We start from the raw sequence: 21,514 nt of genomic DNA, 5'->3' as shown, positions 1-21,514 counted from the left end.
TACACACAGCTCCATAAGTACAAACACATCCAAACTAAATAAAATCTACACATGCATCTATTTATGATAAACACTCATCTATCTCATAAAACAATAGTATGCAAATCATATAGAATAGAGTATGAGAAATGGAATAAGTCTCTACTCCTATCTCTTGCTTTAGAAATATTTTCAGAAAAGACAAAAATATCAAAATCGTTTTCAAATATAGCTCTAATCTGAATTCATATCAAAGTAAAATATGCAAAATCTTGAAGGTAAAGAGTAAACACTTAAACTGGAGAAAAATCCCATTACTGACATTGCAATAATATTAATTTTGGGGTCATCATGTTCAAAATCTAGTGTGATAAATTTCAAGCGTAGTCATCTCTTTATTACGGTCACGTTGAGTATGACGTAATGACGCAGGCTAAACGTGCATTTATGTATCCTATTATTAACCCCTCTGGCTGCTGTTCATTGCTTTGTAATGTACATTAATAACTGCTTTTGTACTGAATTATTATTGTCAATAAAGTTTTATTGATGGAAAAAAAATGTATCCTATTATTATTTTTTAAAGGTATGGTTTCATTAAAGGAATTTTGCTGTAAAATAGCTTAATGCAATCCATTAATTGAACACTTTATACAAAAAAACCCCCAGAAAAAACAAAAAAGACAAAAGCGCATGTATTTCCGGGACACGTCAACCAAGCCGCTACGCAGACGTCACAGCTCCAGCCAGCAGCTGCACAGTCGCCACAGGACATATTTTGATAAACCATGGAGACTTTATACAGTATACCGTTTGCTGTGCTGGAATGTCCAAATATAAAACTGAAGAAACCGTCTTGGCTGCATATGCCGTCGGCTATGACGGTGTATGCGGTCGTTATTGTGTCCTACTTTCTCATCACTGGAGGTAAACGGACCTGCTAAGCTAAGACTGCTAACTAGCATACTTCTCGTTTAATCTACGACATATGAGCTTTCATTTAATGTAAAAAGGGTGCATAGATAAAGGCTTTTGTTGCACTTGTAAATCAGCTTCTTATCGCTAATAAGTAGGCTGTTACCATAATAGACGAGAGAGGAGGCTAACGTTACATCTAAGCTAAGCTAAGCATCACACTAATTGAATGCATCTTTGTCAGATTTTCTAAAGTGATAGTCTTAGTGCAACAGTGAGAAAGTGTAGGGTTTTCTTCTAATTGTGTTGTTGTCGTGTTTAACATTACAAATTGTCTGTACATTGAGCTTAAACGCTGCTCTCACTGAAAGTTGTTCTACGGTCTGATTGATCTATAATCAATGATTTTCTATCGACACTACAGGAATCATCTACGATGTCATAGTTGAACCACCAAGTGTGGGTTCAATGACTGATGAGCATGGACACCAGCGGCCGGTGGCCTTTTTGGCATACAGGTATGTCATAGGCAGTCCTGAACGTCTTGCATCTCATTAAACTTGAACTATAAAGTAGTTGCATATTGTACAGGTAAAGCATAGTTGATGCAAGTTTGCTTGTTTTACAGAGTAAATGGCCAGTACATTATGGAAGGACTGGCTTCAAGTTTCCTCTTCACAATGGGAGGCTTGGGCTTCATAATCCTGGACCGCTCTAATGCACCAAACATTCCCAAACTCAACCGCTTCCTGTTGCTCTTCATCGGGTTTGTCAGCGTGCTCCTCAGCTTCTTCATGGCAAGAGTGTTCATGCGCATGAAGCTGCCGTAAGTCAAAACTCCCACAAAAGATCTAGATGTGTATCATTCATTGCCTATTCAAACAGCCATCTGATGCTTTTTAACCTGTTACCTGATAATTGCAAATGATAGTCTGCAGCAGTTCTACTACTCTCACATTTTAGTAGTTCTTTGGTCTTTACAAATAAGTTTGCTTTTCTTTTCAGTGGATACCTCATGGGCTAAAAGCGCAGACAGCACACACAATCTGACAGATGATTTGGATGGACAGAAGGCATCATAAATAAGGTGGAAGAGGGCCCAACAGGCAGTAAAAAAATATGGATTAACTCAACCTTTTGATATAATCAACAATGATTAAGGACTGAAAGCACTGACCTTGCTTAAGAAAATAGTCCCGGATGTACTGACAGTCTGACACTGGCTGTGTCTTATTGGTAATCAGTGACCTCCTTTCCTCTCCTTTTCTCCCTGTGCAGTGTTAAATCCAACAGTAATGCTTATCTTCTATATTACCACATGCATTACTGGCACATCATTACCAAATGTGTTGTTTCCCTAGGAGACACATTTTACTGACAACCTGGAAATGGGTTAGGAGAAAGTGTCTCAGAAGAAAAAGGAAAGGAAGTCACTGGACATAATTGGGATGGAGCCATTGATTTGGCATTGATTAGCACTGCAAATCATTTAGAGGGGACTCTCAATACTGTTTAAGTTGTTTGTTTTTTGTAAAGCAGTTCTTGAAAATGCCTTGAACCTGTCACAGTTGCATTTTTGTACGAGATGGTGAAATAAATCTTCCTTTTCAGAGTTCCTTGCAGTTGTCATATGTATGTGAATTGTCAACTATCAAGCTAATTTAGGATTTATTTCTACTGTAAAAATGTATAATATTGTATTAAGAAAAGAATAGAACAAGGAGTAACGTGACTTCCTACTTTTTAGTAGGTTTCATATACACTACTTTGGCAACATAATTTGACCTCCAGAAGGTGGCGTTATAGACCTACCAAGCAGAGTTTTGTGGTCAGCTGCATTACATTAAAAAGTAACTAAAGGCCACTACTGACAGCCTCAAAATACAGATATTTTGCCAATTATATGTTCATAGAAATAAATTAGACAGTTACCCATTCTATGCTCACTAGGTTATTATAATTATCTTGTGGTAATTGTAGATTGTACAGTTAAAATACATTAATAGAAATTAGTTACTTGCTCTTAGTGTTACTAGTCTGTAGTTTTGACCTAAGAGCAAACTAAGATCTACATGGCTCTTCATAGTTGTTACTATATGGCTTAACATTAAGCAGCACTCACATATACTAAGGACTGCTGAGTATGATGAAAATACCATCTGTTACTGTCTGCAGGTAATGGGGTTGTGGTAACTCTTAAAGACATAAACCTATATTCTGATAGGGAGGGGGGGGGGGGGGGGGGGGGGCGCTAACATTGTGTCTGGTTTTCCCAGCTGTGTTGAACTGTATGAGAGCATTACTAAACATTAGTATGTCACTGCATTCATGCAAGGCAGAAAAAAAAACAATCAAATATGGAAAAAGAAACGTTTGCACCTTTTGGTCCAATGTAGTATTTAATGATAAAGCCAAGCTTCCATCATGACAAATGTGAATCCCACAGCTTTTAATGACAACTAGAGCACACCTGTACTCTGCTATGCAAGTACACATGGGAGATGCAGTTCACTGTACTTCCCAGGGTCCAAATACTGTACACGGGCTGCTACAGAGATATTACATGATAAAAATTCAAGCTTAATCAATGCTGAAAATAATCAGGAAATCAAAATAATGGAATTGCTTATCACTACTTACAAAAATTACAAATATTTGCTAACCATCAGGAAAGCCGTCTTAAAGTGCAGTACCCTAAATACTGTTACTTAAATCTATAGCACAATGCTCCTCTTAATATACATATTTAAACCACAAGCTATAAAAGATCCTGTGTATGTCGTTTAGTGTACTTTAAAAGGGTTTAGTCTACTTTTACCAGATGCTATACCAAAACTGCACTGCTCTTTTCTTCTCTTGGAAAAATATTTGCTTCATTCTTCCACTCCATCATACCATTTTTTCTAAAATACACCCCCCTCCCCCCCTCTTCTAAGAACCAATTGTCAATGAGAGTAAATAAATATGTATGACTTTGGAGACAAAAACATCCACATAAAATCAAATATTTGGTCAGTCCTTCCTTCATTGTTGTGGGCTGCCTGATGGTTTAGTATACTGGATGGCACTTTCTTCACACACTGTGTTGAGTAGGCCTAATGCCTCCTGTCTGTCTCTCCACATTATGGAGCATGGTCCAAGAATACAACTATGTGTCTCCTGAGACTTAAAAGAACATTTTGATCTTTTTTTTTTTTTTTTTAATGTCCACCATAGATGTGCAGTACTCCACTCTATTTGTTTTTCTTTAGGCACCAAAGGGTCTCTCTTACAGAACACTGTACAAGTAAACTCTTTTTGGAAACCATGTCCAGTCTCTGTTAATGAGGAACATGGGAACATTGGTAAATAATTGCAGACTTGTCAAACAGTGTCCATGCTTGTTTGGTTGCGACAGAGTGGGATAAGATTGAAAACCGACAGCATATACGCAGTGGAGCTACTTTCCACTTTCATGTGGCGAATAATACACATGCATTGCATTCAGTCCTAGAAGGCAGTGATTAGGGTCAGAATTTCTCTGGTGCATCAAAGTAGAATCACATGCAATATTTTGTTTAATCCAGTGTGATTAATTCAATACAAATATATTGTTCCATCCCTTCAACTGCATTTGAGATAATGTTTAAAATCAGGAAAGCAGTATTTTAATATTAAAGTCATTAAGACAACATCTTATGATTACATGTACATGTTTTGATCCCTGATAATCACGGTTAAGTCAATGTTGGCATGTCACACAACAAGTGGCATGATTCCTCAGTGTAGTAAAAAAAAATACCTGAGAAGAGACTGCAATCACACAGATATACAGCATATAACATCATTCATCATATTAAAAACATTAATTGCACTACGTGTTAAGGCACCACTGTTTTTTATACTTACATATTTTTTTTCTCAACTATAAAGTTTATAGTGTCTGTTACCACACAGATAGAATACATTGGGTCACTTCAGTGCTTTGACTGTTAAGACCTGAGGCGTTTGCTTTGTTTGGTTTGCTCACGGGCTCGTTGACCGTTCCCTCTGCTGTGCACGGACCCATTTTGAGACTGATGTCCATTTTCGTCAGTGGGCAGCTTGGGATAAAACCATGAACAAATAGAATTGAAGTGAAAATTTAGAAAATCTAGAAAGATCTTTTGTACTTTCTGCATCAAAACACATGACTATTTTATTTATTTTCCCTCTGAATGCAAAGATTTGATGGGCTACTCATTGGGAAATAAGTAAAATAAAAATAAAGTAGCGTTCTGATAAGCAGCAGAGTCAAACTTACCTTTCTTTTACCGCTGTCAGTCTCTACACTCAATAAGTTGGAGGACTTCAGACCTAATGCTGCTTCAATTTCTGCAAACACAACAGAGCACACATGATTGAGAGCTCTTTCAGCGACTGTACGCGATCATCACACACCCTTATTTTTTTAACAGTGAGTACGCTCAGCCAGTTTAAGCACCACCATCATGCAGAGCACAATGAGACAATGTTAAGTACCTGTGAGAATGTGGTCGATTTTCTCCACCACCAGGTCCGCGTCCTCCGTGCTGAAGCACATTGGGGGTTTAAATTTGAGCACGTTGCGATGAGGTCCGTCAGCACTAAGGAGGATGTGTTGTTCCTTTAGCCTGGGACAAAAGATGAAGCCAATTACAATATATTAGGAGGTTGAGTGATTTAAAATGGCAAAATGGCCAGTAACAGGTATTTTTTTCACAGCAGGAAGAGCACAGGTGTTACTAATAACATTAACGATGGTTCTGTTTCATGCTGGTGTACAGAAAGCCACAGAGCTCACCTAAATGTACAATGAAAATGTCTACTGTGAATTCAGCTGTATCCTTCATAATATAATTCACATGAAAATTCAGTAAAACCTTCAGATCATATTTTTTTATTACTCCTTATAATAAGGAATAAGGAGTAAGTAAAAAAGGCGTACAAGACCACCAGTACATTATTGTGATTCAATTCATGAACACATTTTTCTAACCACAGGAGGAATGACAAATAAGCTAATTAGTGTGAACCCAGACTGAGTGATGTCACAATTTATAAATGGCTTAATATGCTGGTATTGATTTCAAAGGGTGTATGTGAAATGTACTACATAAATGAAATCTAATTCATAGGTACTAACAAGAAGACTATAATGAGCCCAAACTTAATTATACAAGAGTGTATGTGATGCAACTTCCCCCATAAACTGACAAACCTTTTGTGTGATGAAAGATTGTTACTAAAACTATCATAACATTGGAACTAGAAGCTCAGGTTTGGAGTCTTGTAATACAGTTTCTATTTTGAAATACCACTGCAGAAGCATAGCGTTTGAGACATAGGGGAGAGGAATAGATAAGGTGTGCCTTAAATACTACCTTTGAGGAATTAAGGAAGGTATGAGGCGTGGTCTTTGATCATTAATCTGAGTTCTCATATTTACACTTACTTATATATGACTTCCTGGGCCTCTGCTGTAGCAGGAGTGAGCTTCAACCTGTCCCTCACAAGCTCCATCCCAACAAACAGGCCGCAACCCCTGCAAGATTTTGGACAAAAATGTATTTTCTATGAGTTTTTCTTTCTTCACAACCACTGAAAAATCTGGATCACGGTAATGAAATGTACATCAAATGAAACCTTTAAAGTTAAAATGTATTCCTAGTGACATGTTTTGTGCAGTAGTGCAACAATTGACGTCAAGAACTGAGCATTTAGCATGATCACTAGTCAATATGACAAAAAAGTTAAGTGTATTAACTCTAAATCCAAAGTAAATATGTCACAAAATCACCTGCAATGTTTAACTGTCCATCACTGAGAAGAGCAGCTGATGCCAAAATTATATCTATTGTAGAGTCACTGAATGACTGTAACCGTGTGTGTGTGTGTGTGTGGTTGTGTGGTTGCTCACCTGATATCTCCGACCAGTGGATGCTTCTCTTTCTGCTTTTCCAGCAGATTGGTCAGGTATCCCCCCACACGCAGTGCATTACCCTGGAGATCTTCTTTCTCAATCACGTCTAGGACGGCTAGACCGATGGCACACGACACTGGGTTACCACCAAACTGAGAAATTTAAAACCCGCACACAGAGGAAAGATTACACCAAGGTTAGCTTTACACCAGCTAAGAAATCTACTTGTGGGAAGACGAGCCCATCTGCATTAAACATACAGCAGACTTATAATGTCAAATGAGAAGTCATAATAACAGACTAAACGACAAACAAATGCTTCAACACATTCAACTCCACTACTTTTTTTGACAGGAAACGATCCAAACTGCTGCAAACTACCTAAAAAAATCTGACAAGAAACTCTAATATTTGCATTATTATTCCCAATGTTTCCTTTCACAGGAAATAACTGTAATCTGAGACTGTCAATGCAAGAAAAGAAGAAAAAAAAAAGAACTGGCTTGAACAGAATGTATTTTTCCACATAATCTGGAAAACAGATGTGTTGATGCGCTTAGCAAATATGGACAAGAACTTTATGTCAAGGATGAGGTCAGGTCAGTGTCATCTCTGGTCAGATTCAAATAAAAGGCAAAGATTAATGTGTCGTCAGGAATCTGTTTTTATCTGTTCTTAATAGCTACATAATAAGCTGCTGGAATATTTATATAAACAATACAGTTAATTTGTTGCAGAGGGTTGGTACAAAACTTTTATTTATATTATATCACTTGGATAATCATATAATACACTTACTGTGTTGAAATACTCCATTCCAGATGTCATGAATGCCTCTGCCACCTCTTTGGTAGTGACCACACATGACATGGGGTGGCCGTTGCCAATTGGCTTTCCCATTGTGACAATGTCAGGCACAAAGTCTTCTCCCTGAAGCTGGAAGGCCCAGAACTTGGAGCCAACACGCCCGAAACCCACTTGGACTTCATCAGCGATGAAAAGGCCCCCAGCCTTACGGACATGTCTGCAGAGGGCAGAAGAATCCAGAGGCACGGTATTAATCTAAAATTACTCACTCAACCAGGCACAGGCTCACATGAAACAGTGCACCAGACACAAGAGGTTTCTCTATAGAGTACATTCTCAAGAAGCACGTGCCTTGCACAATTATTGTGAATCCATTCATTTGGAAATGTTAAATACGGGTGCTACAATGTTGTCAAAGGGTGTGTACTTTTGTTTATTGCTTAAGGCATTTTTGACAGTATGCAAGAAAAATGTACACTCTACACGTGCTTAACTTGAGCTCAACACGTGCTTAACATATTTTACATTCAGTAAATCATGTCACAATGACAGCTCTCTGCATTTTCCTCATACTTAGCTGATTCTGAGTAGCAAAAAAACACCCTATAGTACAATAATCCTCAGTATGAACATGAATGAATCTGCTCCATTTTTTGGGTTACATACTTTGCCACTTGTTGGAAGTAGCCCACAGGGGGAATGACTTGCCCACCACAACTCTGCAATGACTCGGCAATAAAAGCAGCAATCTGCACAAGAGAAAAACAAATCAGGTCCAATCCAGATCCGGGTTGATAAAATGGGAAAGAGGAGGAGCCCTGGCATCTTTGACCTGTAGACTTTTCCTCTTTCATAAGTTAGTGCATAACCAAAAGAGAGGCCATTACAAAATGTTTGGGGCAGAGGTTAATGTAGGTCACTGTGGAGAAAAAAAGAACATTTCTTGACAGTTCTGTATTTTATAAGATCAGCATGGTGCAATATACAATGTATCACAGAAAGAGGTGAAAGTGTTACTGTGCAGTCATTATTCATTTTGGTTTTTTCCTCTTGACGCACATCTGCAACAAGTTCCATTAGAAACTGCAAAAGGCATTCTGTATAATCTCTGGGTTGAAATCCCGTCCCTCTTGCCACTGGAAGCATGGAGCACGGTTGTGCTTTTGAACATTGGATAAAGAGCCAACAAGCTTGCATATTAAGAGTCCCTACACAAGGTCGGATCTGGTATTTGAGCCTTTACGTCCAAAGTCTTTGGCCTGAACCTGAGAATTTGGAGAAACAGTGAAAGAGGAGAGAGGGGGGAGAAAAAGGGGAAAGGCGGAAAATGACATGAGTACTTGTAGATAAAACAAGGTAACTCATACAGTAGATGCCAGTTACCATCCATGGAACCCAGGGCTTTATTGTAAAATTATTGTGTGGGTCTTATTTCTGGAATAAAAAAAAACTTAAGAAAACACATCAAACCATCAATACATGTAACCATACTGTGTGCTACAATATCCATGTGACTATTTCAGCAGTGATATAGTACCATAACAATATCACACACAAACTGTACCTTGCCTCCTTTCTCATGGGCTTTGTCTATGATGCCTTTGACGTCATCTGCATATGCTGTTGCAGGATCAGGGTGGTTCGCTCTGTATTTACCTCTGTATACATCTGGGCTCGGGGCCTGTGAATGGGACAAGACATTGAGATGATTACCAAAGCAGATTCACAGACCACATATTATATACTAACTCCAGCAGCATCCCAGAAAACAAACAAAACAGTAAATTAAACAAAAGTATTTATTTCCCTGGAACACGTCAAGAGGACGCCTCCCTCTGGCCGTGTTCCAGGCACGTCCAACTGATAAGGGACCCTGGGGCAGACCCAGAATACACTGGAGGGATTACATATCTCTTCTGGCCTGGGAATGCCTTGGGATTTCCCAAGAAGAGCTGGAAGGAGTTGCCAGAGTGAAGGATGTCTGGGTTTCCTGACTCGGTCTGATGTCACAGCGACCTGGCCTCATATAAGCTGTAGGTGGATGGATGGATGGACTTTCATTCAGACCCAACATATGTTGAAATATTAATTAAATGATTGAAAGATTAATGTGATAAACAAGCATAGCTGATGAGCAAAACTGTAGAGAGGCCAGAATTGTGTTATCATTAGTGTTTACATTTCACTCACGCTGTGCTGGGGTCAGAGCCGTTGAAGCTGTAAGCAAAGGCTGCAGTTGCCAGCATCTGAACCACACCTTAATTCCTTAGTGTCAATGGTCATTAATAAATTATGCAAGCTGGTGAAAACAGCCCCACCTTTGGCATGTAACACTAGAGCTGGGTATTCCACAAGCTGCCCTATCCAACTACACCAATGCTATCAAGGAACAGAGCAAAGCAAACGTGTGTTTTTAACTTGTCTTGTTACAGGTATCTATTCAGTATGTGGGAGGTTTAGTCAGTCAAGCTTTAAGGTGCCCTATGGTGTTTTCTTGGAAACAAACACACGTATAGTGTTACTCACCAAACTGCATTCTGAGTATCTTAGAAGTATGCGTGTGACAAATGTCCTCACAAAATACTGATTTAAGTATTTAAGTATTTCTAGCCTGTGGTCATCCTCCCTGCCTGTACTGGTGCATACAATGACATCTTCAGAGTTTACATTTAAAAGGTTACTATTTCAAGAAACATATTAGTTTCATATAAGTCTCAAGCTTAACTCAAGATAACCCTGGTGACATCATCAAAAAGATACAATTTTAATCCTAAATATTTGAAGTGTCCCTTTAAATATTGACTAATGAGTAAAACATATTTCACCACCACCGAGCAGGCATGTTGATGCACATTTTTGGTAGCACACCCAGGCAATAAACATCCTGTTCTTCCTGCCTCCAAAGGAAGCCTTCTTTATGAAAAGTAATGGGAACCTGACACAATCATGCAGTAGTTTGAGTCAGTTGTGTTTTTCTGAGATGCTCCTCTACTCACTACTGTGGACTCAGTAACAACCTGCCTTTCAGCTGTCTTTCCATTCCTCTCTCCGTCTACTTGATTAGGAATGTATTTCAGGGACAAAGTAAATCTTTTTTGGCCTCTGACATGAACAATAGTCTCGCCAAAGTCACATCTCTTAATTTCTCTCTTTTTCCTTACTTCATGCATGCACAGGTGGGAACACTTAGTATAGCCTGCCAAAGCCCAGTAGAGCAAGTTGAATCATGGTGTTTTAATAGTGTGTGAACAGGCAGATGAGGAGAGAAAAAGCACTCACCACATGTACAGATTGATTCTTCTCAGCATCTGACAGCTGGTGGAACTTATACGGGCTAATGTCAATGAGCGATGAGACGTGGCCGTGGTACGCGCTGCAAACAAAGAAAACACAAGCCAGGGACCCCAATCAGTTCACTCAATTGCAGTATAAAGTGGAGGTACTACAAATACATGGCTTTATGAAGTCAGAGGCAATTGTTCTTCTTGCTCATGTGGCACAGCATCGGAGGTGTTATTGAACAATCACCCAGCAGTATCACTTACTTTTGGAGGGTGATGATATCTTTGTGGCCGCTGTACTGCCATGCTAGACGAAGGGCCAGGTCGTTGGCTTCAGATCTGAAGTTCAAAGGGGCAAGGGTTACTTTCAGTTACTCAGTCACCACAAAATACACAGGCGAAGTCACTAACACGTCAGACACAGTTTGACGTTTCACTTCCCTTTATGAGGGCGTATGAGGTAATAAATGGTAATTAAATCGAGACATAAAACATCATCATGGAGCTATAAAATATAATACTAGAGCTATAATTCAGGATATTATAAAAAACATTTTTATACATCCTTATGAAACTTCAGATAACAGATGTTATTTCAGACCAACTTGGTTCACTAATTGTCCCACATCAGAGCTTAAAAACCATAAATAATATTTTAGTCCAATGCAGCAAATGTCAGCTAAAAGCATTAGACTAATCTATCAGGGTCATCATCTACCTTAGACCAGATCAGTCCTGCTCACACTGTGGGACTCCAGCAAGTGGTGTTAATCAATAAACACTCCAGTCCTGGTTCATTTTAGGATGTCCATATCAAGGCTTAAAAAGCTGATCATGCATTTTAATATGCGATAATTATTTTATTTGAAAGTCTAGACATTCCCTAGGAGGAGCACTGATCTGGGACTTTCACCTTTACTGTAACTTTTAAGGTGTTGTTAAATAGACTGATACTGATCAGTTGTAAATCAACACAACTGTCAGACTTGAAAATCCAGACTTAATGGAAGGCTGGAGTTTGTAGAGGAGGTTCCGCTCTAACAATTTTCTTTTATCTCTTAAAATATGCGTTGTTTTTCTTTGATTACAGTGAGCCTGATAGCCGTATATGATTGGACTATAACCTTTTATCTTGCAATATGGTGTTCACAACAATTTGCCACAAAGCTTTATTGCTCCTCTTATAGATGGTCCACAGGTAAAGTTCAAGGAGATACAAGACAGGACATGAATCAATCTGTCAATCAATAAACCTCCAGTATCTGTATTGTGCATTCATAATTAGCTTTTTGTTCCACAACTAAGTAAAAAAACAAGTCTGGCTCGAGGATCTTTCTTTCCTGACAAATATGAGACATACCCAGAGTTGACAAAGTAGCACACAGACAGCTTGTCAGGCAGTGTGGCTTGCAGCCTCTGGGCATACAGCACAAGGTTGTCGTGCAAGAAACGCGAGTTGGTGTTGAGTTGTTCCATCTGTCGAGCTCCTGCTTTTACCACATCTGGGTGACAGTGGCCAACTGAGAGATCAAGGAAAGGATGAACACAGGATTAAAGCCGCTCCTCACGTTAAGGAGAAAAACACACTTTTCCAGCGAAGTCCTTACATCATCTCATCACTGTAATTTGTGGTCAAAAGTAAACAGATCATGATAACTGATATTAAAGTCACATAATTGGAGGCTACATTCTGAAATTAAAGAGTGTTGAAAGTGGTAGTTCAGAAAACATCCTGCTTTACATTCCTGTTTCCCTGCAATAGTGCAGACTTCATATCAGGTATCAAGTCATTTTGCTCATGCTTCCTAGTGAAAACACAGCCTCAAATATGTCAAATGCCTCTAGTGTTTATTCTAAATCTGCCTACCTGTAAGAGAGAGCAAATCTCTTGTGTAATTGTTGGTGGAAATTACAACATCCATGTGGTATAAAAACAGAACTGATGTGCTGAACATATTTTTCAACTCATGAGTGGTTGCATGTGTGTGTGTGTGTGTGTGTGTAACTGTGTTTACCATGGGCCACATTGTTGATGCAATCCAGGTAGCGTTGTTCATTTTCATCATACATGTACTGGCCTCTGGCTTGCACAATCTTGATAGGGTCATGGCTGAAGAAAATCTTGCAAGAAGGCCTATAGAGGAGTAATAGTGGCATAGGTTCACGTGCCTTTCACTCTGGTTTTACCATTTTTATGCAGAATAGATAAACATGGCATAAATGCTTAGTAATATATATCATAAGTAACAATAAGTGGTTATGCAATGCACAAATGAACTATAATTGCAGTATGCAGCATGTTTTCAATCCTGTGACAAAGTATTTCAAATCCAAATGAAATGACACTTTTTTAATTTGATCTGCTTATCAATATAACTAATAATAATAAAATTAATAGACGATATACTCGTTTTTCAACTTTCAGGTCAAACAAATCCAAAGTCTTACCTAAGTGTGTGTCTAAAGGATGTCTTTAGAAAAAAAAGGAGGATTTTTTTTACTTGCATTTTTTCAGTACAGTTGCTGTGACGTTACAGACATTGCTCAACATCTGTCATCCTTATTAAAAACTTTGTAGCGTAACAAAACAGCTGAATCTCACTCATCTCTTACCCAATGTGCTTCTTCCTCAAGTCGAGAGTTTTCTTTTTATCCATTATTTCCACAGACATCCTGATGTTACCCAGCTGGAGGACGACACACACACACTCTTTCCTCCCCGCTGACTCGTAGATGATCTGCTCGAGCAAAAGCAGCCCGGCTTTATACACGTGCGCGCGCGCACAAGGACACACACAGAGAAGCGGCTCGTGTAGCTCCCTCGTGCTGTCACCTACAGCTATAACAACCTGCAGGTGCTGGGAGCGGAGAAGCGAGTAAAGCCTCACTGACAGGTATGTACTGAGCTGTTCCAAATACACACACACACACACACACACACACACACACACACACACACACACACACACACACACTCTCTCTCTCTCTCTCTCTCTCTCTCTCTACAAGGCTACAAGTTTGAGGGCTACTTAAGTACTTTATTTATACTCCACGACTTATTCCCGCTTTTGTTAAATAATGGTGCCACTATCTCTATCTATCTTAAGTGTTCAATAGGTTTTCAGTAGAAGTTGTAACTGCTGTAATTGACTGTAATTCTTGATGAACTATAAAAAATGACAAAGCAAGTATAGCCCAATGCAGGAGGAGGATAAACAGCCACAGAGATTATTCACAAGTCGTTAACTTCCATATTGTTCCTATTCCTATATTATAATATATACAAAATAAATGAGTTATCAACCATTAACTAAGTCATTAGTTACAATTTATAGCACCTTATTGTGACCCAAGCAACTCTAGGTACATTGCAGGTTAAGATGAAGAAGATATAGATATAAAACCTATGATGGGTGTATGGGTTGCTGTAGTGTAGCCTATGGGTTGCAACAAACAGCAGTAGGAGTCAGTAACAGTATTATGCACGTGTTCCTCTTGATAAATACATTTTGCTGATCATTTGTACTTTTATTTAAATAATATTTTTGAATGCAGAACTTCCACAGAAAGAAAGTGCATTTACTTTATTAGTAAATATATTACTATATTAGTAAATGCACTCATGGATGTTGAATCCTGCCATATTTAATTTTTACTTTAATCCACCATCCTTGTAAAAAATATGTAAAAATCATTTGTAAGTGATTTGTGTTTTATCAGGCTTGTAACTACACAAATACACAACTACTACTAAACTGCTAAAATGCACAAAGAACACATGCAAAAGTAGTATTTTTTACAGTAATTGCATCTGTCTCCAATGTATATAGCTGTGTGTGTGCAACATGCATTAGGGTTATAAAGTGATAAGCACCAATAAAGGCAAGTCTGTTATATGATGTATTTGAAAGACTGTGTTTATTTGGCTCCAACAGTACAGTCAAATGAAATGTCATCTTGAAATATAGTAGTGTTTGAACACAATGGTCTTCAAATAAACTTTAATCAAGTGGGTAAAAAAAATTAGAAATACAAATGCAGAACAGAAACTGAACACACACCACAACCAAATCAGTCACAAAGTGGATGTTGCTTTGCATGTTTGTACCTGTACTTATACTGCATTTGATTTTGGATATAATGTGGCAATACTTGTTTCAGTAAGGCTGTCGTGCATTGGAGGATGACAGAAGAGACCAGAATCGTTCAGCATAATCTAGATGAATAATGCTGATGTGACTAAATTAGTTATACCCCAGCTATTTTAATCTGAGGGGTTTAATGAGTGAAATGCGGCTCATGGATGTCTCTTTAGAGGAAAACATGACTCATGTTTCTACAACACAGATGTGGTATATTAGTGAGTCACTTTGGAACCTCTGACCACCTCTGCTAATGCTGAAACAGAAATAAACCTTTGAAATATTTTGGCACTTCTGCTATTAGCAGAATTTTTAAAAAAAATCTGAAATCTTAACAAGGAAACACACAACAATCAACCAAAAATAATCAATCAATTAAAAAAAAATCAATTAAAAAAATTAGCTGCACATGCTAAAGATACAGCACCTTGTGAGAACAAATACTGTAACAAAGGCTGGAAATCAAGACACATAATTAAAAAAAAAAAAAAAAAACGTTGCAAAAACTTAGTAAATAGTAAGTAATGGAAATACTTAAGTAAAGGGACACTATTTGAGACAAAAATAAACCAATCAAATTTGAGATTTAATGAAAGGTCCATGTTTACATTTGTTTCTTTGTCTTTTTTTTTTTTTTTTTTTTTTACAGGTAGTGGTATACAGGGTAGCATGACTGAACAAATGGAGCTTTACAAATCACAATTGTGTGAAATTGGAGCTGCATTTGATGCTACACGCATGAACCAAGGTATAAATTGCACTTCTTGTCAAATGAGCACACATTTCAACAGTACATTAATAATCCACTATACATATATCAAACTACATTCAATGCAAAGAGAGAGAGAGAGAGAGAGAGAGAGAGAGAGAGAGAGAGAGAGAGAGAGAGAGAGAGAGAGAGAGAGAGAGAGAGAGAGAGAGAGAGAGAGAAAGCGTGAGAAAAAGCTGTGATGTTTAACTCCACTATTTGCATTGGCTGGGCCTGTCCAGCATCCAGGCCATCAGTTCTTTGTTGTCATAGTTAGCTTTTTGACACACAAAATTAAATAAAAGCAGATGTACTCCATGATAAGGCCTATAAGCTGAAGTTAATGCACAGTGAATACACACAGGTCTGTAATGTGTAAATGACCAACCTCCTTCTCTCTGTACCATTTGCATAACTACTTCATGATCCAAAATTCTTCATAATATCAACAGAGACGCCGCAGAAAACTGACATGAAAAGTCAAAACAACTGAAAGGAATGCTGTTTAGAACCAAAAAAATGCCTTCATTTAAGAAATTATAGAAAAATAAATAATGTACCACTTAAAATACTGAGACAAATACACAAATATATGCACAAAAAAAACAACTTACATACATAAAACCCCAACAACAATAAAGAAACCTGTTGTGTAGTTCTTGCCACTGGTAGCGCGCATCAACTAAACTGTTGTTGACCTACTATCAGATAGCACCATTATTATCTATACAGATGTGCATCAATTCCTTATACTGATGAGATGAACTGTACAAACAAAAACCATATGGAAATAAATCCTCTTCCATCCACCTGTGGTTGCTGCTACATCACAACAAAATGTTGGTTTTTCATGTCTGCCCTTACAGTAAGTCACTCATGCATATTTCTAATGTTGAAGAAAACAAGTACCGTGAGTATCACCTTGCATAGCACCTACTATGTCAGAAGGCAATCTGAAAATAATATGAACATGAAATGATCAACTGACTGTGGTAAAAAAAAAATCAATCTAATGCTGAATTAATCCACTGCTCTGTGTTTTTGCTCCATCTGTTATGGAATGTGACAAAACTGGCCACTAGTTAAACTGTAGTTAATCAATGGAAACTGACCTATGAACAGATATGAACAAATTGAGCTTTTTCCTGTGCTGAATATGTGATTTCTATTTCATTTAAGACGATAATTGAGATAAAAGGAGCAGTTTATTCTAACTGAGATTGTCAATAGAATCTGCTTTTAATATGCAACATCTAAAATACCAGCTATTGTAAATACTGCTCACTTAAATGGGATTGTCGCTTGTTTAGAGCTGAAAGGAACCTCTACACCACATGAAACCTTCTGACGCACCTCTAAATCAATGCTTTTTTTTTTCAATATATAAGAAACCCATAAGTAATATATTGTGTACATGCAGTGAACTGACAACAATGTACAAATAACATCCCATCATGACAAGTCCAGAGTGGACAAGTAGCATATTTGCTGCTGGATGTGAGCTTCCTCAAAACCATGAGTAAGCTCAATGGCTGTACAGTCAAGATGGATGTAATCTTACAGTACACTCAGGTGAAGCTTCAACCTAAATCCTGTTTCAACATCCTGTAAAAAATAATGCTTGATTCATATGAAAAACAGTGCGCAATGTGTGTCTTTTCAATACTCACAACTTTCTCTTTTTTTTTTTTTTACACCAAACAAAGCTTACCCTTCTGAAATCAACACCATTCCAGTAATTAAAAATATGATATAAAGTCGTACATTTCTGATAAAGGAATGAATAAAGGCTTGAGGCACCGAAGGCTATTATACACAAAATACAAACAATGTTTAAGAATGAGAGCAAAAAGAAACAAAAAAATAAAGAACAAAAAAAACATGATTGCATTCTATCAACGCTCTCAGTAGACCTCAAAGCGTCGCCTTATAGGAGAGGCAGACGCTCCAGCTGATCTCTATGGAGACCGATGAGACTCTTAGCAACTCTCCTGCAGAATCCATCCCCGTGTTCGGGACCTCGTCTGAACACAGGGATGTCCAATCTCAAATCCGAGCCTAATTTGTTTTCCCAATCAGTGCAGCGAGCCTGCCAAGTTCTCCCCTCTCGTCCCGGAGACGTGTGGCTGGTTGGAGGCACCGCACCTGGTGATGATGCCGCGCCACACGAATGCAACAGTGAAAACCTGCTGATATCATCATCCCCTCTGCAGGCATCACCCCAATAAAGCAACAATAACCAACACCTTTACTTTCTGGAACTCTTTTCAGGCTACCAGCCATGGCGTGACTCCCTTGGGAAGATTAAAGGAAAGCAAAAGTTACTAATTCAGAGCTCTGGGCTTGGTTTTTTTTTGTTTTGTTTTTAACATAAATGTTAGTGTTGTTTTTCTTTTCTGCAGAAGCCATGATGCAACCACAAAACAGTGACATGTATGTACAATACATATAAATATAGTTTCAGTACACTACTCATGCTTTTGCAAGGTCAGGGGTGCAATGTTCTGTTTGGCACAGTCTTTTTTTTCTCTTTTCTTTTTAAAGTCTTTTACAAAATGATGCCGCATGAATGAGCTTGTTGAGACGAAACAACACAAAACACCTAGCGTTTGGTGTTAGAGAGCCAGTCCAGATCCCTTCCTCCACTTCCTCCTCCTCTTACGTCTCCTTTCACCCCCCGTGAATCAGGCCGGGCTGCGATGCTCCAGTCTGAGCCATGCAAAGACTAAGAGACAAGTTCTGCTGCCAGCCATAGGATCTGAACTCCACCACGATGTGGATGTGAGAGAGCGGACACACACGTTTGTTTGTTTTTCCACACGGAGATGTGAGTAGAAGCAGCTTAGGGCGTGAAACTCAGGACGGTTATGTCTTTTTCCTTATCATTGTACACATAGACTTCTTTTCTTTTAGATTTTTTTTCCCATTAAAAAAACTATAAATACCATAAAAGAAGCATTATTTACAAACTCCATGCGTTTCAGGTTAGAGTGATCACTGCAAGAAAAAAACACAGGAGAGAGAGAATGACATGAAGGTGGAGATTTTTTCATATTGTTTCATGATTGAGTTGTACAATCTGGTTTGACACAGTGAGAACAGTCACACACAGTCGTTATGACTAAATTGACAGAAAACCCATGCAGACATGGAGGAGCTGAAAACCACATGAAACAAAAAGTGACTGAGTGAGCAAAATATTAGGAGTGCTTATGTCTATCTAAGAGTACATGAATCACAATCCTACCTTCTGCCAGCACCCAGGCATTGGTAATCCATCTGGGCCCTGTGTAGAGAAGAGTAGCAGGGAAGGAAAAAAAACTATGAGGACTGAAACAGGATTAGAAGGCTTCATGTTATTAGTATTAGTACACACAATGATTAAAAATGTGATACAAACATGAGTAGATTTTATAGCACACATAGCAAATGTCAAGTAAAAGTCTAAACTTGAACAAAACAGAAGCAAAACCAGGACTTTTTTAAACAAAAAGCTGCACTCATCCATATTAATTATATTATTTCCTTTTGTCTATACAAGGTGATTACAGACTGGCTCGCTGTGTGCACATTACTGATCATTACACTCAATTTATATGATTTCTGGGTTATAAATGTAATGGCTACTTCTCTCTTCCATCTAGTGCTGCTGACTAAATTGTTCATGTCCATGTTGAAATACTAAATTTATTAAAGTTCAGAGCAGGAAATGTCTTATTGTACCAGGATCTATAAAATAGTGATTATGAGTGTACAGGTTTGTGTTTTTTTAAAATCTTCCATCACATACATGGATAACTTCATAGTATCTCAGAGACCACTGATAAAACCTCACACTAGATGTGCATTATTATTGCTAAATGTGTGTTATGATAATATGAATCAATATTACATGTAATGGCAGCTACAGATGTGTTCTAAACCATGCAATTAATACATAGCAAAAATATATGACATGCAAATAAATATATCAACCCAGCTCTCTGATTTTGTTATAGCGGCCCTGCAGGTTGAGTTTCAAAACTGTACTTGAGTTAGCAGGAAAATTGTGTGCACTGTTAGGCACTATAACAAAATCAGTGAGTGTATCTTTGAATTCAAAGCAGCTGGTTCAAGTAAATGAATGTAGATGTAATTTAACGAGGTGTTTGCTCACAACCTTTGTCATATATTAAGTATAGTTCATTAGTTTCATTTGTCTAAACATGTTTAGTTTCATTGTACTCCAAACTTAAATGACACATACAGTATTTCCTCCCAGAGTCTTACAGCTTCCATGCATTACACATCACTGTTTTACATTAGAAACAGAAAACATCATTTAAAATCAAAAAGAAGTAATTCATTTTCTCATCTTAAATCAGCCTGAAGTAAAATGTAGATTCTCATTTTCTCTTCTTGTCATGGTCTGGCCCAATTGGTACAAATACAGGAAGGGAAAGGGGGAGTTAACAGAGTAGAGGAAGGGTCCATTCGCCTGTAGCATGGGTAACTCATCAGTAAAGGAGTCTGTGTTAGCATCAGGTTAAGAGGTAAAGGTTCCATACAGGAATCAGCTGGAGGAAGAACAGGATTTAAGGAAGATTTTTTTACTTAAGTTTTAATCCAGGGAATCAAAGGATTTAGTTAGAGGGATTGAAGTATCGATTATATCAATAATCATATGTTTATTCTGTATATTTGACTGATAATAATGTGTATTATTTAAAGAAGGCTGCTTGCGGTCAGGAAGTTAGTGAGATGCTGTGTATGTTGGTGCATGTAGTAACAATTCATAAATGTAGTTGTCAAAATGATGTGTGTTCACGTCTACATGCTTGTCAAGCTCTCAAGTCATGCATGGTTTGGTTTTTCAGTAATGACTGAAGGTGAGAGGCATGCATGGGTAAGTGGAGGAAAAAGAGAAATACTGTACCAATTGGCATGGGGCATCCAGCCCATCCAGACCTGGCTGCCCTGGTTCCCCCTTTTCACCCTTAAATCCCCGGAAACCCTGTTTGCAAAGATGACCTAGGAGTGTTACTGGGAGAGAGGTGGACGACCTTTAACCCCGGCGTCCGTCCACTATGACGGACACGAAAGGGGACGAGGGAGGAGCTGCCCTGTGAGCTTGCTGATACCACAAACCAGCCCAATTACATGTTTTAACGCATTTAATGTCATGTTTTTGTGTCCGAATTTGAAAGTTTCAGTAAAGTAACAGACTTTGTGTTTCAGGTTGCTATGGTATGGTGATATTTTTCCGTCTGAGGGCAGGAAGCTGGGGATCAGTGTAGCCACAGGGCGCTCATCCTTGTTTGGGGACAACTGCTCTATGCAGCCGGGAGGTGGTTTCCAACTCAAAGTTGGGACATACCAATGGGCAGGGTGCATCTAATCCAGGGGCACCCTGTTCTCCTTTCTCGCCCTTAGGCCCTTTTTTGCCCTTCTTTCCCTTCTCCCCCTGTGGATACAACGGTTTGGTCAAGTTAAAATCATTTTTGTGGAACATTTGGGACAGCACTGCTATTAGGAGGGGATTGATTAAAGAAAGGAGGCTATGGCCCACAAAAGGAGAGAGACATGATCAATGTTAGATAGGAGAGGGGTACCAGACATCAGATCGGGTATTCCAAAAACATTCCTCAGGACAGTAAGAGGACAAAAAGGGGTAACAGTACTAGGAAGGAGTGGAAAACAGAGCTAATCAATAAAAGGGTGTCAAGGGCACAAAGGATGAGAA

At 38.4% G+C, this 21,514-nt stretch overlaps 4 protein-coding genes across 4 annotated transcripts in view; 2 read left to right on the top strand and 2 right to left on the bottom strand.

Annotated features, from left to right (window-relative positions):
• Window positions 1-21,514, top strand: part of rpl34 (ribosomal protein L34) — a 199,708-nt gene that overhangs the window by 4,287 nt on the left and 173,907 nt on the right. The window lies entirely within an intron of this gene.
• ostc (oligosaccharyltransferase complex subunit) lies at window positions 702-2,506 on the top strand. Its single transcript, XM_053343834.1, has 4 exons — window positions 702-906; window positions 1,319-1,412; window positions 1,523-1,720; window positions 1,900-2,506. Exons 1-4 carry the CDS (start codon window positions 768-770, stop codon window positions 1,916-1,918), a joined length of 450 nt encoding a protein of 149 aa, XP_053199809.1. The 5' UTR covers window positions 702-767; the 3' UTR covers window positions 1,919-2,506.
• On the bottom strand, window positions 3,251-13,657 carry etnppl (ethanolamine-phosphate phospho-lyase). Its single transcript, XM_053343827.1, has 13 exons — window positions 13,516-13,657; window positions 12,918-13,036; window positions 12,263-12,422; window positions 11,167-11,241; window positions 10,901-10,994; window positions 9,186-9,302; window positions 8,288-8,370; window positions 7,613-7,838; window positions 6,812-6,966; window positions 6,347-6,436; window positions 5,395-5,525; window positions 5,177-5,247; window positions 3,251-4,976 (listed from the first exon to the last, which is right to left on the bottom strand). The coding sequence occupies exons 1-13, from the start codon at window positions 13,572-13,574 to the stop codon at window positions 4,866-4,868; spliced, it is 1,491 nt and encodes a 496-aa protein (XP_053199802.1). The 5' UTR covers window positions 13,575-13,657; the 3' UTR covers window positions 3,251-4,865.
• The window catches only part of LOC128384280 (collagen alpha-1(XXV) chain), a 139,975-nt gene continuing 136,520 nt past the window's right edge, over window positions 18,060-21,514 (bottom strand). The window contains exons 35-37 of the mRNA XM_053343831.1: window positions 20,708-20,785; window positions 19,040-19,078; window positions 18,060-18,086 (exon numbers count right to left, since the gene is read on the bottom strand). Coding sequence (XP_053199806.1) covers window positions 18,060-18,086; window positions 19,040-19,078; window positions 20,708-20,785 — 144 coding nt within the window. The remainder of the gene's footprint in view (window positions 18,087-19,039; window positions 19,079-20,707; window positions 20,786-21,514) is intronic.

This window comes from Scomber japonicus, chromosome 22 (assembly GCF_027409825.1).
Source record: "Scomber japonicus isolate fScoJap1 chromosome 22, fScoJap1.pri, whole genome shotgun sequence".
Classification (NCBI taxonomy): Eukaryota; Metazoa; Chordata; class Actinopteri; order Scombriformes; family Scombridae; genus Scomber; species Scomber japonicus.
The sequence above is the reverse complement of the archived record's forward strand: the minus strand, read 5'-3'. Positions and strand labels throughout refer to the sequence as shown.